At 47.9% G+C, this 22,568-nt stretch overlaps 1 protein-coding gene across 2 annotated transcripts in view; it reads left to right on the top strand.

Moving 5' to 3' along the window:
- RELB (RELB proto-oncogene, NF-kB subunit) overlaps positions 1-22,514 on the top strand; it is a 30,777-nt gene extending 8,263 nt beyond the window's left edge. For both annotated transcript variants that reach the window (XM_055411908.2, XM_055411907.2), the window contains 8 exons: positions 10,333-10,490; positions 12,381-12,472; positions 12,650-12,781; positions 14,374-14,478; positions 16,536-16,751; positions 17,537-17,605; positions 17,746-17,823; positions 21,726-22,514. In XM_055411908.2, the coding sequence (XP_055267883.1) occupies positions 10,333-10,490; positions 12,381-12,472; positions 12,650-12,781; positions 14,374-14,478; positions 16,536-16,751; positions 17,537-17,605; positions 17,746-17,823; positions 21,726-22,111 (1,236 nt within the window). In that variant the 3' untranslated portion in view covers positions 22,112-22,514. The remainder of the gene's footprint in view (positions 1-10,332; positions 10,491-12,380; positions 12,473-12,649; positions 12,782-14,373; positions 14,479-16,535; positions 16,752-17,536; positions 17,606-17,745; positions 17,824-21,725) is intronic.
- The last annotated feature ends 54 nt before the right edge of the window (positions 22,515-22,568 follow it).

Below are 22,568 nucleotides of genomic sequence, written 5' to 3'. Positions count from 1 at the left end.
TGATAATAGAGACTTCTCTGGTGGTCCAGGGGTTAGGACTCTGTGCTTTCATACCTGAGGGCCCGAGGCTCAATCCCTTATTGGGGAACTAGGATTCTGCAAACTGTATGGCATGGCAAAAAAAAAAAAGTAAAATAAAGTCCCAAACTTCTGGAAGCAGGGTTGCCCATCAAAGGCAACTTGACAGTTGTTGCCAAGTTGCCTTCCTCGGGGGTTGCACCCATGACTGTCTCTGAGAGGCCATGCCTCTCCAATACGGAGCCTTCTTATATTTCTGGATCTTTGCCCAAGTGTCCATGGAGCCTGAATTGTGTCCTCACCATCCCACTAGGGCCAGTTCCAGGCCCAGCTTCTCCCTGACCTCCAGCTTCCTCCCTGGTGACCAGCTCTCAGTCCCCTCCAGATTTTCCTCCCTGCTTCATTGAGGCAGCCAGAGAGGTGCTGGTAAATTACAAATCTGCTCCTCTCCCCTGCTCAGAATCCTCCTTTGTCTCAGGAGGAGGCCCAAGATCCTCTTGGGGAGGATCCTCCCCAGGGCCTCTTAAGACCTTTGCTGATTTCTTTTTTTAAAAAAGATTTATTTATTTAACTGTGCCAGGTCTTAGTTGCAGCACGTGGGATCTTCCATGTTAGTTGTGGCATGTCGGATCTAGTTCCTCGACCAGGGATGGAACCCAGGCCTCCTGCATTGGGAACGTGGAGTCTTAGTCACTAGACCACCAGGGAAGTCCCTCTAAGGCCTTTCCTGGTCTGGCTTCTGCTGCCCACTCCCACCCAGCCTTCTCACTTCCCACCATCCAGCCATCAGGCCTTCGCTACTGCTGTTCCTCCTGCCTGAAGTGCTTTCCACCTGCAGCCTTCAGTTCAGTCACTCAGTCATGTCTGACTCCTTGCGAGCCCTTGGACTGTAGCATGCCAGGCCTCCCTGTCTATCACTAACTCATGGAGTTTACTCAAACTCATGTCCATTGAGTTGGTGATGCCATTCAACCATCTCATCCTCTGTCGTCCCCTTCTCCTCCCGCCTTCAATCTTTCCCAGCATCAGGGTCTTTTCCAGAGTCAGTTCTTCGCATCAGTTGGCCAAAGTATTGGAGTTTCAGCTTCAGCATCAGTCCTTCCAATGAATATTCAGGATTGATTTCCTTTAAGATGGACTGGTTGGATCTCTTTGCTGTCAAGGGACTCTCAAGAGTCTTCTCCAACACCACAATTCAAAAGCATCGATTCTTCGGCACTCAGCTTTCTTTATAGGCCAATTCTCACATCCATACATGACTACTAGTAAAACCATAGCTTTGACTAGATGGCAAAGTAATGTCTCTGCTTTTTAATATGCTGTCTAGGTTGGTCATAAATTTCCTTCCAAGGAGCAAGCGTCTTTTAATTTCATGGCTGCAATCACCATCTGCGGTGATTTAGGAGCCCCCCAAAATAGTCTCTCACTGTTTCCCCATCTATTTGCCATGAAGTGATGGGACCAGATGCCATGATCTTAGTTTTCTGAATGTTGAGTTTTAAGCCAACTTTTTCACTCTCCTCTTTCACTTTCATCAAGAGGCTCTTTATTTCTTCACTTTCTGCCATAATTGTGGTGTCATCTGCATATCTGAGGTTATTGATATTTCTCCCCGCAATCTTGATTCCAGCTTGTGCTTCGTCCAGTCCAGCAGTTCTCATGATGTACTCTGCATATAAATTAAACAAGCAGGGTGACAATATACAGCCTTGACATACTCTTTTCCCAATTTGGAACCAGTCTGTTGTTCCATGTCCAGTTCTAACTGTTGCTTCCTGACCTGCATACAGATTTCTCAGGAGGCAGGTCAGGTGGTCTGGGATTCCCATCTCTTTCAGAATTTTCCGCAGTTTGTTGTGACCCACACAGTCACAGGCTTTGGCGTAGTCAGTCACCCCCTTTACCTGTGAGGCCTCAGCCCACCTCAGGGATGCCTTTTCTGCTCCCCGTCCTGGTGCCAGCTTCCTCGTGTGAGATGTTTCCTTCTCCTGTCCCTCAATGCCTCTCTCTTTATTTAATTGGAGGATGATTGCTTTACAATGTTATGTTGGTTTTTGCTGTACAACAATGTGAATCAGTCATAACTATATATGTATCCCCTCCCTCTTGAGCCTCCCTCTCACCCCACCCTTGCCTCTCTCTTTATATAGACATTTATAGAGGGCAATTTGAAAGTGAGGTGGAGATATGATACTTCACTCAAAATGTTTCTGCCTGTATCTCTCAAAAGCCATGACTTTTTTTTACAAGGTAGGACCTGTAAAATGACAACAGTGTTATCACATACTAGAAATGTAATATTCATGCAACCATATCTTCTAAGGTTAAGTCGATAGTCTATTGATCCCACGGACCCCAGTATCCTTTGTACTTTTTTCCCTTTGGTCCACTTGTTTAATATCCAGTCTATCCAGTCCTGCCTTTAGTTGTCAGGTCTAAATGTTTGTGTACCCTCTCAATTCACACATTCAAACCCTAACTCCAAAAGTTGGAGTAGGAAATGGCAACCCACTCCAGTATTCTTGCTTAGGAAAATCCCATGGACAGAGGAGCCTGGTGGGCTACAGTCCATGGGGTCCCAAAGAGTTGGACATGACTGAACACACGCAACTCTGAAGGTGATGGTAGTAGGAGGTGAGGCCTTTGAGATCAGTGCCCTTACAGACGAGGTCCCAGAGAATGCCCTCAGCCCTTCCCCCATCTGAGGACACGGTGACAGAGCCTGCGCCCAAAAGAGGCCCTCACCAGAACCCAGCCATGCTGGCACCTTGATCTTGGACTTCCAGCCTCCAGAATCCTCAAGAAACAAAGACAGCCATCTCTGGTGTCCTTTGACCTGGGTGTGTTCCTCAGGCTGCCTTTGCGTTTCGGGATGGGGACATTTGGACAGAAAAGGTGTCATTTTTTTGTTGTTGTTGTTTATTTGGCTACGCTGCATCTTAGTTGTGGCCTGAGGAATCTTCGATCTTCACTGCGGTGTGCAGGCTCTTTAGTTGCCTCACGAAGTATTTTTTTAGTTATGGCACGTGGACTCTTAGTTGCAGCATGTGGGATCTGGTTCCCTGACCAGGGACCACTGCGTTGGGAAGTGCAGAGTCTAAGCCACTGGACCACCAGAGAAGGTGTTTTGTAGTATGTCCCACATTCTGGATTTATTAGCTGTTTCCGGGTTAAATCAGGTTATTAATTTTGGTGGGGATACCCCAGGGGTGAGGCTGTGGTCCTCTTAGAGTCTGACTTCTGGCATATGGGGTAGCAGTTTGTCCTGATATCTGATGCTGAATCGGATCCCGTGGTTAAGGTGGTTTATTACTCAGCTCTGGCTGCCCTCACAAAATCCCACAGACTGGGTGCCTTGAACCACAGGAGTTTATTGTCTCATGATTCTGGAGGCTGGAAGGCCAAAACTGAGCTATTGGCAGGGTTGGTTTCCTCTGAGGCCTCTCTCCTAGGCTTGCAGATGGCCGCTTCCTCTCTCTCCTCACTTGGTCTCTCCTTTTTGTCCACACTGGTGTCTCTTTGTGCATCCAAATTACCTCTTCTTGTTCAGTCACTCTGTTGTGTCTGACTATTTGCGACCCCATGGACTGCAGCGTGCCAGGCTTCCTTGTCCTTCACCATCTCCTGGAGTTTGCTCAAACTCATGTCTGTTGAGTCAGTGATGCCATCCAACCATATCATCTTCTGTCGTCCCCTTCTCCTCCTGCCTTCAATCTTTCCCAGCATCAGGGGCTTTTCCAATGAGTCAGTTCTTCGCATCAGGTGGCCAAAGTATTGGAGTTTCAGCTTCAGCATCAGTCTTTCCAATGAATATTCAGGGTTGATTACCTCTTCTTGTAGAATGGCAACCCACTCCAGTATTCTTGCCTAGGGAATTCCATGAACAGAGGAGCCCAGCCGGTGACAGTCCTCAGGGTTGCAAACAGTCAGAGACAACTGAGCAACTTTCACTTCAGAACATAAGGCCAAGAGGCAGATTGGATTAGTCCCCACCCTAAGTGAAAGTGAAAGTGTTAGACACTCAGTCGTGTCTTTCGACCCTGTGGACTGTAGCCCGTCGGGCTCCTCTGTCCGTGGGATTTTCCAGGCAAGAATACAGGAGTGGGCTAGCCGTTCCCTCCTCCAGGGGATCTTTCCAATCCGGGGATCCAATTTAGGCCTCCTGAACTGCAGGCAGATTCTTTATCATCTGAGAAATCAGGGTAGTGCCCACCCTAAGGGCTGATTAATTTACTCACCTCTCTAAAGGCTACAAGGCTTACTAGGTGGTGCTAGTGGTAAAGAATCCACCTGCCAGTGCAGGAGATGCAAGAGACTTGGGTTCAGTCCCTGGTTCAGAAGATCCCCTGGAGGAGAAAGTGGCAACCCACTCCAATATTCTTGCCTGGGGGAAATCCCATGAACAGAGGCGCCTGGCGGGCTACAGTCCATGGGATCACAAACAGTCAGACACACACTTAGAGGGTCTGTCTCCCTGGGCCTGGGGCTTCAACATATGAATTTTGGAAGTGTGCAGTTTAGCCCATAACAGGTAGTGACTCACTTCCTTGATGGTCCAGTGGTTAAGACTCTATGCTTCCACTGCAGGGGCACCAGTTCAATTGCTGGTCAGGGAACTAAGATCCCACAAGCTGCGGAGCGAGGGAAGAAAAAGCCACCAAAGTGATGAGTAATTCTCAGTCTATACAGTTAGCAAAAACAAGACCAGGAGCTGATTGTGGCTCAGATCATGAATTCCTTATTGCCAAATTCAGACTTAAATTGAAGAAAGTAGGGAAAACCACTAGACCATTCAGATATGACCTAAATCAAATCCCTTATGATTATACAGTGGAAGTAAGAAATAGATTTAAGAGACTAGATCTGATAGAGTGCCTGATGAACTATGGACGGAGGTTCGTGACATTGTACAGGAAACAGGGACCAAGACCATCCCCATGGAAAAGGAATGCAAAAAAGCAAAATGGCTGTCTGAGGAGGCCTTAAAAATAGCTGTGAAAAGAAGAGAAGCAAAAAGCAAAGGAGAAAAGGGAAGATATAAGCATCTGAATGCAGAGTTCCAAAGAATAGCAAGAAGAGATAAGAAAGCCTTCCTCAGCGATCAATGCAAAGAAATAGAGGAAAACAACAGAATAGGAAAAACAAGAGATCTCTTCAAGAAAATTAGAGATATCAAGGGAACATTTCATGCAAAGATGGGCTCGATAAAGGACAGAAATGGTATGGACCTAACAGAAGCAGAAGATATTCAGAAGAGGTGACAAGAATACACAGAAGAACTGTACAAAAAAGATCTTCACGACGAAGATAATCATGATGGCGTGATCACTCACCTGGAGCCAGACATCTTGGAATGTGAAGTCAAGTGGGCCTTAGAGAGCATCACTACGAACAAAGCTAGTGGAGGTGATGGAATTTCAATTGAGCTATTTCAAATCCTGAAAGATGATGCTGTGAAAGTGCTGCACTCAATATGCCAGCAAATTTGGAAAACTCAGCAGTAGCCACAGGACTGGAAAAGGTCAGTCTTCATTCCAATCCCAAAGAAAGGCAGTGCCAAAGAATGCTCAAACTACCACACAATTGGACTCATCTCACACGCTAGTAAAGTAATGCTCAAAATTCTCCAAGCCAGGCTTCAGCAATATGTGAACCGTGAACCTCCAGATGTTCAAGCAGGTTTTAGAAAAGGCAGAGGCACCAGAGATCAAATTGCCAACATCCGCTGGATCATGGAGAAAGCAAGAGAGTTCCAGAAAAACATCTATTTCTGCTTCATTGACTATGCCAAAGCCTTTGACTGTGTGGATCACAATAAACTGTGGAACATTCTGAAAGAGATGGGAATCCCAGACCACCTGACCTGCCTCTTGAGAAACCTGTATGCATGTCAGGAAGCAACAGTCAGAACTGGACATGGAACGACAGACTGGTTCCAAATTGGGAAAAGAGTATGTCAAGGCTGTATATTGTCACCCTGCTTATTTAATTTATATGCAGAGTACATCGTGAGGAACGCTGGGCTGGAAGAAGCACAAGCTGGAATCAAGATTGCCAGGAGAAATTTCAATAACCTCAGATATGCAGATGATACCACCCCTATGGCAGAAAGTGAAGAGGAACTAAAGAGGCTCTTGATGAAAGTGAAAGAGGAGAGTGAAAAGGTTGGCTTGAAGCTCAACATTCAGAAAACAAAGATCATGGCATCTGGTCCTATCACTTCATGGGAAATAGATGGGGAAACAGTGGAAATAGTGTCAGACTTTATTCTTTTGGGCTCCAAAATCACTGCAGATGCTGATTGCAGCCATGAAATTAAAAGATGCTTACTCCTTGGATGGAAAGTTATGACCAACCTAGATAGCATATTAAAAAGCAGAGACATTACTTTGCCAACCAAGGTCCATCTAGTCAAGGCTATGGTTTTTTCCGTGATCATGTATGGATGTGAGAGTTGGACTGTGAAGAAAGCTGATCACTGAAGAATTGATGCTTTTGAACTGTGGTGCTGGAGAAGACTCTTGAGAGACCGTGGACTGCAAGGAGATCCAACCAGTCCATTCTAAAGGAGATTGATCCTGGGTGTTCATTGAAAGGACTGATGCTAAACCTAAAACTCCAATACTTTGGCCACCTCATGCAAAGAGTTGACTCACTGGAAAAGACTCTGATGCTGGGAGGGATTGGGGGCGGGAAGAGACGGGGACGACAGAGAATGAGATGGCTGGTTGGCATCAGCGACTCGATGGACATGAGTTTGAGTGAATTCCAGGAGCTGGTGATAGACAGGGTGGCCTGGCGTGCTGTGATTCATGGGGTCGCAAAGAGTTGGACACGACAGCGACTGAACTGAACTGAACTGAATTCTCAGTCTAAATGAAATCCAGTCCTCTCTCAATTAACATAGCCGTTGCAGTTTTTGAAACTTCAGTGTATTTGAAAGTTATGAGAAAAAATGTGTGCGTGTGTGCTCAGTCGCTCAGTTGTGTCCAACTCTTTGCGACCCCAGGGACTGCCGCCCACCAGTCTCCTCTGTCCATGGAATTTTTCAGGCAAGAATACTGGAGGGGTTGCATTTCCTATTCCAGGAGGTTACCTGACCCAGGGATCTCCTGCCTTGGCGGGCAGATTCTTTACCATTGTGGTTCAGTTCAGTTCAGTTCAGTTGCTCAGTCGTGTCCGACTCTCCACAACCCCATGAATCACAGCACGCCAGGCCTCCCTGTCCATCACCAACTCCCGGAGTTCACTCAAACTCATGTCCACAGAGTCGGTGATGCCATCCAGCCATCTCATTCTCCGTCGTCCCCTTCTCCTCCCGCCCCCAACATTTCCCAGCATCAGAGTCTTTTCCAGTGAGTCAACTGTTTGCATGAGGTGGCCAAAGTATTGCAGCTTCAGCTTTAGCATCAGTCCCTCCAATGAACATCCAGGATTGATCTCCTCTAGAATGGACTGGTTGGATCTCCTTGCAGTATAAGGGACTCTCAAGAGTCTTCTCCAACACCACAGTTCAAAAGCATCGATTCTTCGGCGATCAGCTTTCTTCACAGTCCAACTCTCACATCCATACATGACCACGGGAAAAACCATTGCCTTGACTAGACGGACCTTGGTTGGCAAAGTAATGTGGTACCTGGGGAAATGCTATATATGTAAAACGGAAGGAGGTTCTGGCTTCTGACTTTTTCGAACAGGCTTGTCACTAATGTGAATGCTGGCGGCATATTCAGAAGTCTTATAGGATTTGTGTGGGTCTATCCTGGTACTGCGGGCTGGATAGCATCTCTGGCCCTGTGTACTGCCTGCTGTGTCTCCATCACCAAAATTGTCACCAGTATCACAAACACCCTCTAGAGGGCAGTACTCACCCACTGAGACACACCTGTTCATTGTATTTTATAGGCACCAGCTTTACATGTTCATTTTCCCTGGTGGCTCATCTGGTAAAGAATCCGCCTGCAATGCAGGAGAGCTGCGTTTGATCCCTGGGTTGGGAAGATCCCCTGGAGAAGGGAAAGGCTACCCACTCCAGTATTCTGGCCTGGAGAATTCCATGGACTGTATAGTCCGTGGGGTCGCAAAGAGTTGGACACGACTGAGCAACTTTCACTTTTCACTTTACATGTTAAGATCACACTTTAGAGGTTCTCTGATGCCAGCAGGGCCCTGTGAGTGAGCCAGGAAAACCAAGTGGATCTGGACCCCCACCTCAAGGGGCTAGTATCTGTCTGCTGCCCCATGTAGCTGCTGAGTAGAATTCCCGCCCCAGTTGTCATAACTTCCTTTTTAAAAAGGAGAACCTGGAAGTCTGGAATAACATGATGTCTCATACCTTTTAAATGTAGGCTCCTAATTTTCCCCAACTTCTTTTTTTTTTTGGCCAGGCTAAGGTCCCGTGGTCAGGACCTTAGTTCCCTGACCAGGAATCAAACATGTGCCCTCTGCAGTGAAAGCGCAGTCTTAACCACAGAATATCAGGGAAGTCCCTTCCCCAACTTTAAAGAAAAATTTTATTGAATTATAGTTGATTTACAATATCGTGTTAATTTCTGCTGTACATCAGTGATTTAGTTATATATACATATGTTTATATTTATACATACATTCTTTTCATTATGGTTTATTACAGGATGTTGAATGTAGTTCCCTGTGCTATCCAGTAGGACCCTGTTGTTTATCCAACCTCCATATAATAGTCTGCATCTGCTAATCCCAAACTCTCAGTCCTTCCCTCCCCTACCCCGCCCCAACTTTTTATTTTGAAAAAAAATCTTTGCTCTGCACAGACTTCCTCTGTTTGCGGGGAGTGGGGGCATCTCTTCCTTGTGGTGCTCAGGCTTCTCCACTGGGCAACCTCTTTTGTAGTGGAGCATAGGTTCTAGGCTCTAGGGCTTCAGTAGCCGTGGTGCACTGGCTCAGTAGTTGTGGTGCTTAGTTGCTCCGGGCTTAGTTGCTCCAGGCTTGTAGGGTCCTCCTGGACCAGGGATAGAACCCATGTCCCCTGCATTGGCAGGTGGATTCTTAATCACAGGGAAGTCCCTCAAAATGTGTTTTATAATGATTTCTCCCTTCTCAATCTAGGGTCCTATGTTGCATTTGGTTGTGTCTCTGGAGTCTCTCTTCTCTATTTTTTTGGAAATTGAGTTTGATCAAATATTAAGTGTATAGCTCTAAAAATTTTGACATATATATACGTTAGTTAACTATCAGCAGATCAAAACACATTTTTTGTTCTTTTTGTTCAAATATGACACCTATCTTTTTTTTTTTTGCCTCTCTGGGTTTAGTTGTGGAGTATGGGATTTAGTTCCCCAACCAGGGATCAAACCCAAGCCCCCTGTATTAGGAGCACAGAGTCTTAGCCACTGGACCACCAGGGAAGTCCTCACTCATGTTTTTATTGTCTTTCATGACACAGATATGTCTGAATGGATGACCTGCAGTTAGGGCTTGTTTGACATTTCCTCATGATTAGATTCTGGGGTTGCACTTCTGGAGGGGCTGTCATAGAAGAGAGCCTTCTTTATGGTCCAACTCTCACATCCATACATGACTACTGGAAACATAGCTTTGACTAGACAGACCTTTGTTGGCAAAGTGATGTCTTTGCTTTTTAATACACTGTCTAGGTTCATCATAGCTTTCCTCCCAAAGAGCAAGCATCTTTTAATTTCGAGGCTACAGTCACCATCCGCAGTGATTTTGGAGTCTAAGAAAATAAAAATCTGTCACTGTTTCCAACTTTTCCCCCTTCTATTTGCCACGAAGTGATAGAACCGGGTGCCAAGATCTTAGTTTTTGGAATGTTGAGTTTTAAACCAGCTTTTTCACTCTCCTCTTTCACCCTCATTAAGAAGCTCTTTAATTCCTCTTCACTTTTTGACGTTAGAGTGGTACCATCTGTGTGTCTGAGGTTGTTGATGTTTCTCCCGGCAATCTTGATTCCAGCTTGTGATTCATCCCAACAGAGGATGCCTTTGCTCTGTTGGCCCCGTATTGGTGATACTGACCTTGATCACCTGGCTACGGTGTTGTCTACCAGGTTTCCCCACTATGAGTGTGTTATCTGTGGACCACACTTGGAGACCTTGTGTGCATCCATTTTTTTTAAGTCGAGTGGCCAAAGATAGTGCATCTGTGGACCAGCTCTCATCCTATGAGGTCCCCAGGTTGGAAGCTTTGGGTTTAGGATCTAAAAAAGGTCTTCAACCAACACACTTCCATCGTTGAGGGGGAGAGGAGGTACCAGAGGAGACTTGGATGGGTGCAGGTGTCTGCGATGGGACCCTAAGAGCACCCATCTTCCTGCAGCTCCGGGACTGTGGAGGGCTGCGGGAGGTGGAGGTGACCGCCTGCCTGGTGTGGAAGGACTGGCCTCACCGAGTTCATCCCCACAGCCTCGTGGGGAAAGACTGCACAGACGGCGTCTGCAGGGTGCGGCTCCGGCCTCATGTCAGCCCTCGGCACAGGTACCTGACCCCTGACCCCTTGTGCTTGGTCATGGAGATTTTGAGGGGCTGAGGATCACCCCAGAAAACCTTAGGCAGCTTAACCAGACTCTCCCCACTGCATTGCCTAGATGGGGAAACCAAGGTCTTGGAACCGTGGAGGGCCTCATTTAGGCCTGGAGCCCTGCTGCATGCACATTCACACGCGTTATATTTATCCCCACTCTGTAGAGGAGAAAACCAAGGCTCAGAGAGGTGAAGGGGCCCAGCTGAGGCTTGACTCCAGACCTGACTTACCTGCAAACCAAGGCTCAGAGAGGTGAAGGGGCCCAGCTGGGGCTTGACTCCAGACCTGACTTAACTGCAAACCAAGGCTCAGAGAGGTGAAGGGGCTCAGCTGGGGCTTGACTCCAGACCTGACTTACCTGCAAACCAAGGCCCAGAGAGGTGAAGGGGCCCAGCTGGGGCTTGACTCCAGACCTGACTTACCTGCAAACCAAGGCTCAGAGAGGTGAAGGAGCCCAGCTGGGGCTTGACTCCAGACCTGACTTAACTGCAAACCAAGGCTCAGAGAGGTGAAGGGGCCCAGCTGGGGTTTGACTCCAGACCTGACCTACCTGCAAGGCCCATTCTTTCTTTCACTTTATAATTTATATGTTTTCAGTTAAAAAAAGTGAAAGGTTCAGAAAGGGTGTGCAGTGAAAAATGAATTTCCTTCCATCTTTGGTCCCCTAGTCACTAGTGCCCCTTCTTGGAGGCCACTAAAGATATGCTGTGCCTGTATATATATTTGTCATTCCCTTATGAATGGTAGAGACATTTGCACCTGGTTTTTATGTTTTAGTACATCTGAGAGATAATTCCTATCAGTACATTTAGAACTGTCCTATCCTTTTTATTGGCTGCATAGTATTCCAATTCGTGGATGTTAACAATTAATTGAATATGTCCTTATTAATGGGCACTCATTCCAATCTCTTGTTGCTCTGTTACTATTATTCAATGAACAGTTTCATATATTCCCTTCTCTAGTATAGATCCCTCGGAGAAGGCAATGGCAAGCCGACAGGGGAGCCTGGTGGGCTGTGGTCCATGGGATCGCTATTAGTCGGACACGACTGAGCGACTTCACTTTCACACATTGGAGAAGGAAATGGCAACCCACTCCAGTGTTCTTGCCTGGAGAATCCCAGGGATGGCGGAGCCTGGTTGGCTGCTGTCTATGGGGTCGCACAGAGTCAGACACGACTGAAGCGACTTAGCAACAGCAGCAGGATAGATTCCTAGAAATGAAATTGTTGGCCCCGCATCTGTACATTTATACTTTTAGTAATTTATAAACTTAATGAAAATGTAAGTTCAGTGAGAGCAAAGATTTTATTTCTTTTGTTCCCTGCTGTATCCCCCGTTCCCTGTGCCTAGCACAGTCCCTGGCACACAGTAGGTGCTCAGGAAATCTTGGTGGAATGAATGAATACTGCCATGTTGTCTTCTAGTACGTGATCACTCGTGTGATTTACAGTCCCTCCAGCAGTGAGTGAGGGTGCCTGATTCTCTACAACATCACCTACAGAGGTATTATCCAGCGTTTTGATCTCTGCGGTTTTGGAGATTTTTTTTAAAAATTGATATCACATTTGAGTTTAATTGGCAGTTTTCTTCTTATAAATAAGGTCAACTGGTGCTTTCATGAGATAAAGATAAGGTGTGTTCCCAAGTTCTCTCAGGAATCCTCCATACCCCTAAGGGTTGGAGCCCCAGTCCCCTCCCAGTGCTGGGAACCCTGGGCCTGGGGGGGCTTCAGCCTCTGAGGGTGTGAGCCCCGCAGCAGCATCTGCCAGAGCCATCTTGTGGGTCAGGGCAACGCCTGCCCTCTCAGGAGTGCCTCCCTTCACCCCTTCCCCCACTCAGCTTTAACAACCTGGGCATCCAGTGTGTGAGGAAGAAGGAGATCGAGGCTGCCATTGAGCGCAAGATTCAGCTGGGCATCGACCCCTACAACGGTGAGTCCCTGTGCCTGGCTCAGCATCCCGTCCTCCCAGACTCCTCACCCCTCCGCCACCCCATCCCCTCGCCGTTTCCAGTATCCATCATTGCCCCAGCCCCATCCCTTCCTTGTCCCCCACCCCTTATTAGGGTCTCCACCACCCACACTCAGCCTTCCCATCTCTCTCCCACAGCTGGGTCCCTGAAGAACCATCAGGAGGTGGACATGAATGTTGTGAGGATTTGCTTCCAGGCCTCATACAGGGACCAGCAAGGACAGATGCGCCGGATGGACCCTGTGCTCTCTGAGCCCGTCTACGACAAGAGTGAGTTGGGGGTGATGTTCCATTAGGATTGTCTTTGGTCTCAAGTGCTGGAAAGCCCCACACACAATGTGAGAACAAACAGGGAATTCTTTTTTTTTTTTTTTTCTCTATTATTAAGTCTGTTCCTGTTGATTCAGCTGCTCAGCTATATCAGGGTGCTGGTTCAGCAGCCTGGTGATTCTCATGGCCTTTCCCTCCTGGTCATGAGCTGGCTGCCACAGCTCTGGACATCACGTCTATGTTCAAAACGATGTGCGGTGTCACCCTCTGTGGTGTGCAGGCTGTACACTGCCCAGCTCTAGAGGTCAGCATTCACTAAGTAGCCCGTGGAAGCGGGGCCTTCTGGTGTTGAAAGCACAATCAGTACAACTATGCAACACAGTCCGTGGGAGGAGCAGCATAAGTAATAATCTCTCTCTTTTACAGAAAATAATACATTTCTCAGAATCACCCTGTTAGGCATCTGCTTATGTCTCATTGGCCAGAACTTGGCTCCATGGCTACCTTTAGTTGCAAAGCAGTCTGAGAAAACATGTATTTAGATTTTTCATCCTCTATAGAGGGGTACAGGCATAGAAGAGATTAGGAATGGCTGTTATATTTTAGCCCACTTACAGTGACTGCCACAAGCATCAAAATGGGCAAGGAATATTAATTCAATCCAGGCTTTTACGGATGCAAGAGAAAGAATGTTTGTTCCATTAACTAAAAATATCCAGAGATAACACAGGGCTTCAGGTTTGGCTGGATCCAGGCTCTCAGTGATGTCATTAGGGATCTATTTCTTTCCATCTCTCAGTCATGCTTCCTTCATGTTAGAGCCACTCTTAGCAGGGCCCTCCCAGGCAGAGGCAAAATAACTGTACAAAGCTCTAGTCTTATGTCCTACCAGCCTGGAACTTTTCTCCCGCTCCAAAAGAGAGATTCTTTTACCCAATTTCTTTTTTTTTTTTTCTGCATGCAGGCTTTCTCTAATTGTGGTGAGTGGGGGCTACTCTTTATTGAGGTGCGTAGGCTCTAGGCACTTGGGCTTCAGTAGGTATGGCAAGTGAGCTTCTTAGTAGCAGCTCAAAGTCTCTAGAGCTCAGGCTTAGTTGCTCTGTGGCATGTGGAATCTTCCCGTACTAGGAATTGAACCTGTGTCCACTGCATCAGCAGGCAGATTCTTATCCGCTGTACCACCAGGGAAGTCCTCTTACCCAATATTTTTGCTCAAAGTCCCAGGGCTGTCTCTTATTGGCCTAGTTTTACTCGCATCCTCCTCTCTGGCCAATCAGCTGTGGCCAGGAGGAGGTGATGCTTTGATTGGCCAGGCCTAGGGCACATGGTCACCACTTAGCCATCCAATCCCCATAACAGAGATGGGAGCTCACTAGACCTCGGCGCAGAGGATTCATGGATGTCCATTAACCCCTCCACCCTGGGCATCTTTTTCCACCTGCACTACAGGTTCCAAAAATATCAGACACCCTGGCTTGTCCATTTCCCACCTCCCCACACCCCAAGTGGGCACCCATGGGGTTCCTGGTAAGGATTTAATGACCGAATTCTTTTTTTTTTCCCTTTGTGTGTCTTCCTCTCCTCTTTCCCAGAGTCTACAAACACGTCGGAGCTACGGATTTGCCGAATCAACAAGGAGAGTGGGCCGTGCACGGGTGGCGAGGAGCTCTACCTACTGTGCGACAAGGTGCAGAAAGGTGAGGGGCCCAGGGCAGTGAGCGAGCAGAGTGGGGTCTGCCAGCTTGCAGAGAGTGAGACGGTGAGGAGTAGCTGGTTAACCAGGGGAGCCTAGTAGAAGGGTCCAGAGCTCTGGTTTCGGATATTGTCCATTGGTTCACTCACTCACTGAGTCACCCACCCACACACCCACCCACACACCCACTCACTCATTCATGAACAGAGAAGGAGGCCTGTTTATACCGGCCAGTGTTGAGCGCTGGGCAGACTTTGGGATCAGAAACTTTGGGGAACTACTCTGGTATTAAAACCGTGGAGCTGTATAAATAAATGCTTTATGACAGTTGGGTCGGGGCTCCAGATGGAGGAAATGGAGGAGGTTTCCACTTGAGTCACGTCCATTCAAATGCAAAACCCCTTTCTCAAACTGTGTTTTAAAAAATTTTGCTATTTATTCATTTCTGGCTGCGTTGGGTCATTGTTGCTTTGCATGGGCTTTCTCTAGTTGTGGCGAGCAGGGGCTACTCTTCGTTGCGATGCGCAGGCTGCTCATTGCGGTGGCTTCTCTTGTTGCAGAGGACAGGCTCTATGTGCACATGCTCCAGTAGTTGCAGCACGCGGGCTCAGTAGTTGCACCATGCAGGCTCTAGGGCACGGGCTCAGCAGTTGTGGCGCACAGGCTTAGCTGCTCCACAGCATGTGGGGTCTTCCCAGACCAGGGATTGAATTCATGTCCTGCTGCATTGGCAGGTGGATTCTTATCTATTGTGCCAGCAGGGAAGTCTGGGTTTTTGTTTTTTTCCAATGAGCAAATGGTTATTGGGTGGCTCCTCTATGCTGGCCTCTGTGCTAGGCAGTGCTGGGACATAGCAGTGACTGAGACGCGTCCAGACTCTGCCCTCACAGGGCTCTCAGTTCAATGATAGGTAGGGAAAGAAATACAAATTATAAATGTGCGTAATGCTGATAGGGAAGAAGACACAGTACTGAGACTGAACAACAGGAAGACCAGACATGGTCCAGGCATCTGGGAAGGCTTCCTGGAGGAGGTAGTATTTGATTTGAGATATGAGGAAGGCCAGGGAGATTCTTAGGAGCCAGGGAATTGGGGTTAGGGCAGAAAAACTGATCCTGCCCCCGGTGAATGATTCAAGGTAGATGTGAGTTCTATTCCATCGACTCACTGGCTGATTTTGGCCAGGTGACTTCAATACCCTGAGCCAGTTTCCTCAACACCTAAAATGAGCTGGTATTAGGATGAGATGGGATCCCAAGTACCTAAGAACTACATCACAAAGAGGTAGCATTTACTGAGGATTTTCTGAGTTCCAGACCTGGAGCTAATATTTTGCATAATGCTTATAAAAGCCATCGTACTTAACAAGGATTGATCACCTATTATGTTAAGTCCTCTTCTAAGCCCTTTTATTGGAATGACTCATTTAATCCTCCTAACAATTCCTATGAGGTGAGTGCTATGACTTTCCCTCTTTAGGGTGATGACACTGGGCCCAGAAATATCAGTAACTTCCCCAAGTCCTAGGAGCTAGTGCTGAAGAGCTCTTGCTTGCCTGGATTCCCATCTTGGCTGCACCACTTGTTGACCATGTGACCTTGGACAAGTGGCTTCATCTCCTGGTGCCTTTGCTTTCTCCTCAATATCATGGGTTTCCTAGAATTGCTGTATGTCTTAGAGGTAATCTCTGTGTGTCCGACACATATAAAGCCTCAATATATATACACATATGTGGGCTTCCCAGGTAGCGCTAGTGCTAAAGAACCCATCTGCTAATACAGGAGACACAGGAGATGCGGGTTCGATCCCTGGGTTGGAAAGATCCCCTGGAGGAGGCAATGGCAACCCACTCCAGTATTCTTGCCTGGAGAATCCCATGGACAGAGGAGCCTGGTGTGCTATGATCCATAGGAGTCAGACACGACTGAAGTGACTTAGCATGCATGCGTAATTAGTTTTATTCTTAGAAATACTTATGTTGACTTTGGGGGAGGCTGAGTAAGTTGGGTCTCTGGTGGACCAAATGTCTTGGCTCAGCTGATGCCCCCACTTTCCTGCCAGAGGATATATCGGTGGTGTTCAGCAGAGCCTCCTGGGAAGGCCGGGCTGACTTCTCCCAGGCTGATGTGCACCGCCAGATTGCCATTGTGTTCAAGACACCACCCTACGAGGACCTGGAGATCGTTGAACCTGTGACAGTGAACGTCTTTCTGCAGCGGCTTACCGATGGGGTCTGCAGTGAGCCTCTGCCCTTCACCTACCTGCCTCGGGACCATGGTAACCACAGCAACCCAGGGTGACCCACTGCCCCAGAGACCAGGTCTTTGGCCTTGCTTGGGGTGACTCAAAGGGGAAAAGGGCAGAAGTAGAATGCGGGCTCCAAGTTGCACAGACTGGGGTTCAAGTCCCGGTCTGCTTGCTGGCTTGTGTGACCTTGGCTTTTCCTAGTCTCAGACTCCTGTGCAAAATGGAAATAGTAACAGTACCCATCTCGTGACATTTTGGGATTATTTAATAATTTCTCCTCTCAGAACAGCTGCTCGTGTCTGGCCCTCTGCTGGGAACATAGTGGTACCAGAGACAGTCCCAGCCCTGTGCTATGAGGCTCATCGTCCTATGGGGGTGGGGGGATGGGGGGGGAACAGATCCATTCCCATACAGTGACAGCCAGAGTGGGCAGGGCTGGCATGGAATTGCTTACAGAATTTGGCTTGCAGAGTAGGGCAACTGACCCAGCCTTAGAGTTCACGGAGGGTTTCCTGGAAGAGGGGGCAGCTGACCTGAGGACAGGAGGGCAACTAAGCAGTTTTCCAGGGAAGTGATGAGTTGAGGAAGTGTGTTTTAAGCAGCTGGAACAGCAAGTGCAAAGGCCCTGGGGCAGATTATGCCTGGGATGTTCCAGTGGGGTTAGAAGTGGATTTGGGTTTTATTCTAAGATATGGACATCTATATGCATTGGTTGGGAAAAAACCAGAACAGTTTAACAACTTCCCAAATGGTTTCTATAATTAATTCTTATTTTTCATGGGTTATTTTGTATGCCTCTGGTATCTCCTGAACAGACAGTTACGGCGTGGACAAGAAGCGGAAACGGGGGCTGCCTGATGTCCTTGGGGAGCTGAATAGCTCTGGTGTGTCCCCTCTGCCCCTTTTGATGTCCCTCTCCAGGTCCCTGGGAGGGGTTGACTGACCCCACCGCCCTGCCCACCCACCCAGGTTGGGGAGGAGGGGCTGGTGGGATTCAGGGGTTCTCATCTTTGCCTTTCTTCAGATCCCCATGGCATTGAGAGCAAACGACGGAGGAAAAAACCAGTCTTCCTGGATCAATTCCTGCCCAGCCATGGCTCAGGTGGGTGTTGGTTCAGTGCAAGCCCCTGCCCTTGAGGTGGGCTGAGGGGTTGGGGTTGCAGCCCCGCTTTTCTAGCCTCTTCAGGCCCCCCAAGAGCTCCTACATGGCCAGTGCCTCACCACTTAACCAGCAACATAAAGTGGAAAGAATAGTGGTTCTGGACACAGTCCAGAGGCTCTGATCTCCACTTGGCCATTAACATGCTGTGTGACCCTCATCAAGTTGCTCTACCTCTCAGAGCTTCAGGGCTCCTCTGAAAAGTATCACCACATACCTACCTCATTGGCCTTTTAAATGTTACTGTATTAATTTTTACAGACACTCTGAGCATAACTGCTTTGTGTGTGTTCACTTAATCTGTGCAGTCCCTCTGGGGGGTGGGGGATGGGGGGTGGATGCTGTCATCTGCTCCCATGCCCCAGTCCCATTTTACTGGTGAAAAACTTGAGGTCCAGAGAGGTGACACCTCTTGCCCAAGGTCACACAGTCAGTCTGTGGTGGGAGTTACACCTGGGCAAAAGTTAATTTACTTGTCAATTTATTTAAAATTTTAATTATTTAATTAGGCTGCAATAGGTCTTAGTTGCAGCATGTGGAATCTTCGATCTTCTCTGTGGCTCGTGGGATCTTTAGTTGCGGCATGCAAACTCTCAGTTGCGGCATGTGGGATCTATTTCCCTGAGCAGGGATCAAAGCCAGGGCCTCTGCATTGGCAGCATGGAGTCTTAGCCGCTGGACCACCACCCATGGGCTTAGGTTTAGATTAGTGATGATACGTGTGGAACCAGGAGTAGGGAGTAGATAATGGGTAAATGGAGGTGGTGTCAGAGCCAGCCAGCCTTGAATTCAGTCACCCTCTGACCTCTTCTACCATGGCCTTCATCCCAAATCACACGCCAGCCTCCAGCTCCCATGAACTGTACCCCTGTCTGGTACAGTGGGGAGTAACTCCCCACTCGCTGACCGCTAGCTCTAAGAACGCTGTCCCCAGCACCCCAGCTACCCCAGGGGCCCAGCTCCCAACCAGAGTCTGCTGGAGTTGTCAGTCTCAGCCAGTCTCACCCGAAGGTTTCAAGTGTCATCTGTTGTCCCCCAACACTCTCTAACCAATGCCCAAGACCTCTGCCCCTAGATGTCCTAGTCCATTTCATCAACCTTCGACCCTGAATCCCTGAAGTCCCTCATCATTAGCCCCTTAGTAATTCTTTCACCTGCTCCATCACCCCAATTTCCCAGGATCTAAAGTTCCCCTCTCTCATTCCTTTGGCAAAGCTGCCCTGGCACTAGAGTGGAATGGTTAGGAGCCTGGCCTCTGCAATCAGACTGGGTTTGAATTCAAGGCCACAACTAAGCCACTGTGTAATCTTTTAAAAAAAAACTATTTATTTATGGCTGCATCAGGTCTTAGTTGCAGCATGTGGGATCTTTCTGTGTGTCATGTGGGCTGTTCATTGAAGTACAAGGTCTTCTCTCTAGCTGTGGTGTGGGGGGTCTAGAAACGTATTTGTGGTGCATGGGCTTAGTTGCCCCGAGGCATGTGAGATCTTAGTTCCTGAACCAGGGGTCAAACCTGTGTCCCCTGAATTGGAGGGTGGATTCTTAACCACTGCACTGAGAAGTCCCTGTGCAACCTCTTTGGGCCTCAGTTTACTTAACTTGAAGATGGAGATCTTCCTTCTTGGGGTTCCTTCCAGAATTTAGTAAGGCCACAATGCACAGTTATTTAGTATAGGATTTGGTGCCCAGATGTTAGGAACTTGCCGGAAACCAGGAATGCCACCTGCATTTGTTATGATCGTGTTTAACTGCATTCACAGCAAAACTCTAAATAACAGGAGCTTCAATAGGATAGGACATTATTTCTTCTCTCATACAAACACAGTCCACAGATGGTGGGTGGTCCACAGATGGTTTGGTGGCTGCATGATCATCGGTGACCCAAGCTCCTGCCATTTTCAGTGCACAGTTTCCACCTTATGGTGCAGAATGGCTGTAGTAGCTCCAGCCATCATGCCCGCATTTCAGCCAGCAGCACTTGGTCACCTGTCCACATCAAGCTACAAGGGAAGCTGGGAAATAGAGTTCCAGCAGCACTGTGACTCCTTCTAAAATAAGTGTAGTCAGTCTTTACTGGTGAGGTTTGTCTTGTCTCAAAAAGACTTCCATAATAACACTTATCATTTTACCTTACAATTTTGGGACTTGATATTCTCCTTGGGTCTCCCATGGTGTGGAGATTTCACCTTTTGGGTTGTCTTTATACTCTGGGGGGCTTTGGAGCATCCTTTTCTTCCTCATTCTTGAGGAAAACTCACTAGCATTATAGGAGCACGGTTTCAACCCTGGTTCCACAACTCACCTGTGAACTGCAAGTTATTTTGCCTGTTTGCTTATTAAATAAGAATGATTCTTAGTTTCTTGAGGAACTTCCAAACTGTTTTCCACACCAATTTACCCTCCCACCAACAATGTATGAGGGTTTTCTTTTCTCTATATCCTCACCAGCATTTGTTATTTATGTCTTTTTGATGACAGCCATTCTGACAGGTGTGAGGTGATACTTGTGGTTTTTCTTTGCATTTCTCTGATGATTAACCATGTTGAGCATCTTTTCATGTGACTGTTGGCCAACTGCATGTCTTCCTTAGAAAAATGTCTATTCAGTTGTTCTGCTCATTTTTTTAGTTGGGGTATTTGTTTATTTAATATCATATGAGCTGTTTTTATTTTGGACATTAACCCTGTATTGGTCATATCATTTGCAAATACCATATGACCCAGCAATTTCACTCCCGAGCTATATCCAAAACAAACAAAATGAAAACCCTAATTTGAAAAGAGACATGTACCCCAATGTTCATAGCACCATTGTTTACAATAGCCAAGAAATGGAAGTAACCTAAGTGTCCTTCAATAAATGAATGGATAAAGAAGATGTGGTGTATATATATACAATGGATTACTGCTGATGCTTAGTCTCTTCAGTTGTGTCCGTCTGTATGTGACCCTATGGACTGCAGCCTGCCAGGCTCCTCTGTCCATAGGAGTCTCTAGGCAAGATTACTGGAGTAGGTTGCCATGCCCTCCTCACAATATATTACTACTCAGTCATAAAAAAACCCTGTAATTTGCAACAACATGGATGGACTTGGAGAGTATTATGCTTAGTGACAGAGAAAGACAAACACTGTATGATATAACTTATATGTGGAGTCATAAAAAAAAGTGAATATAACAAAAAAGATATACTGACAGATATAGAGAACAAACTAGCGGTTATCAGTGGGAAGAGGGGAGGGGGAGGGGAAATATAGGGATGGGGATTAAAAGGTACAAATTACGATGTATAAAATAAATCAGCAACAGGGACAGGGAATACAGCACAGGGAATATAGCTAATACTTTATAACAATTATAAGCAGAGTATGGGCTTCCCTGGTGGCCTGGGTGGTAAAGAATCTACCTGCAATGCAAGAGACCTGGGTTCAATCCCTGGGTTGGGAAGATCCCCTGGAGAAGGGAATGGCAACTCAGTCTAGTATTCTTGTCTGGAGAATCCCGTGGACAGAGGAACCTGGCGGGCTACAGTCCATGGGGTCACCAAGAGTCAGACACGACTGAACGATTAAACACACACATAAGTGGAGTATAACCTTAAAAAATTGTGAATCACTATGTTGTACACCTGAAACGTATAATACTGTTCATCAACTATACCTCAAAAATAAAGTATTGTAAACAAACAAACAAAACAAAAGAATGGTGATAGTCCCCACTCAAGAGTTCTCCCTGGCGTTACTAGGAGGCCACATGATAAAGTATTTAGCCACAGACCCGGCATTTGACCTGGCGGGAGGTCGACCCTAAAAGCCCACCATGCTTCTTTCTTCTCATCCGTGCAGGACCGTACCTCCCGCCGTCAGTGCTGCTACCGGACACAGACTTCTTCCCGGGCACCGTATCCCTCCCCAGCCTGGAACCCCCCGGCGGGCCGGACCTCCTGGACGACGGCTTTCCCTACGACCCCGCTGCCCCCACGCTCTTGACCATGCTGGACATGTTGCCCCCAGCGCCACCACTCACCAGCGCTGTCGCGGGCAACGGCGGTGCAGGGGCTGCGGTCGGGGAGCCCCCCGGCCCCGAGCCGCTGACGCTGGACTCGTATCAGGCCCCGGGCCCCGGGGACGGAGGCACTGCCAGCCTCGTGGGCAGCAACATGTTCCCCAATCAGTACCGTGAGGCCGGCTTTGGGGGTGGCCTCCTGTCCCCGGGCCCTGAGGCCACGTAGCCCCGTGGCGCTGGAGGAGAGGGGCTGGGCCGGGAGGGAGGTGGCCTTCCAATCAGGATACCCAGCACCCCCATCCCCTGGGGCGGCCCTTGGTCAGTCTTCCGACGTCCTCGTTCTTCTGAATCGGACATCTTCAGCGCTGGGGAGAAACTCCGTAACACCGGTTTCTCCTGAGCTCATTTTACAAATGAGAAAACTGAGTCTGGAGAGGAAAGGGGGCTTGGCTCTCAAGCACTAGCTTGTTAAAGCTGCTGTCTCAGCCCCCACAAGCAGGGGCACCTTCTCCAGGGGGATTCTGTTGTGTATATACGGGAGGAGGGTGCAGATCCCCCATCCTCCTTCCCCAAGCTTGAATGGGGGTGCTGTTGTTTGTTCAGAGTCTTCCTAATAAAGATGAACTTTTGATCCCTGGGGGTCTCGTCTCTTCGCCAGAGAAACAACCCCGGCCCTTAAGTAC

Source organism: Moschus berezovskii, chromosome 22 (genome assembly GCF_049115385.1).
Source record: "Moschus berezovskii isolate FMDL1 chromosome 22, NW_MosBer_1.0, whole genome shotgun sequence".
Lineage (NCBI taxonomy): Eukaryota > Metazoa > Chordata > Mammalia > Artiodactyla > Moschidae > Moschus > Moschus berezovskii.
This window is presented reverse-complemented; position numbering and strand designations above follow the sequence as displayed.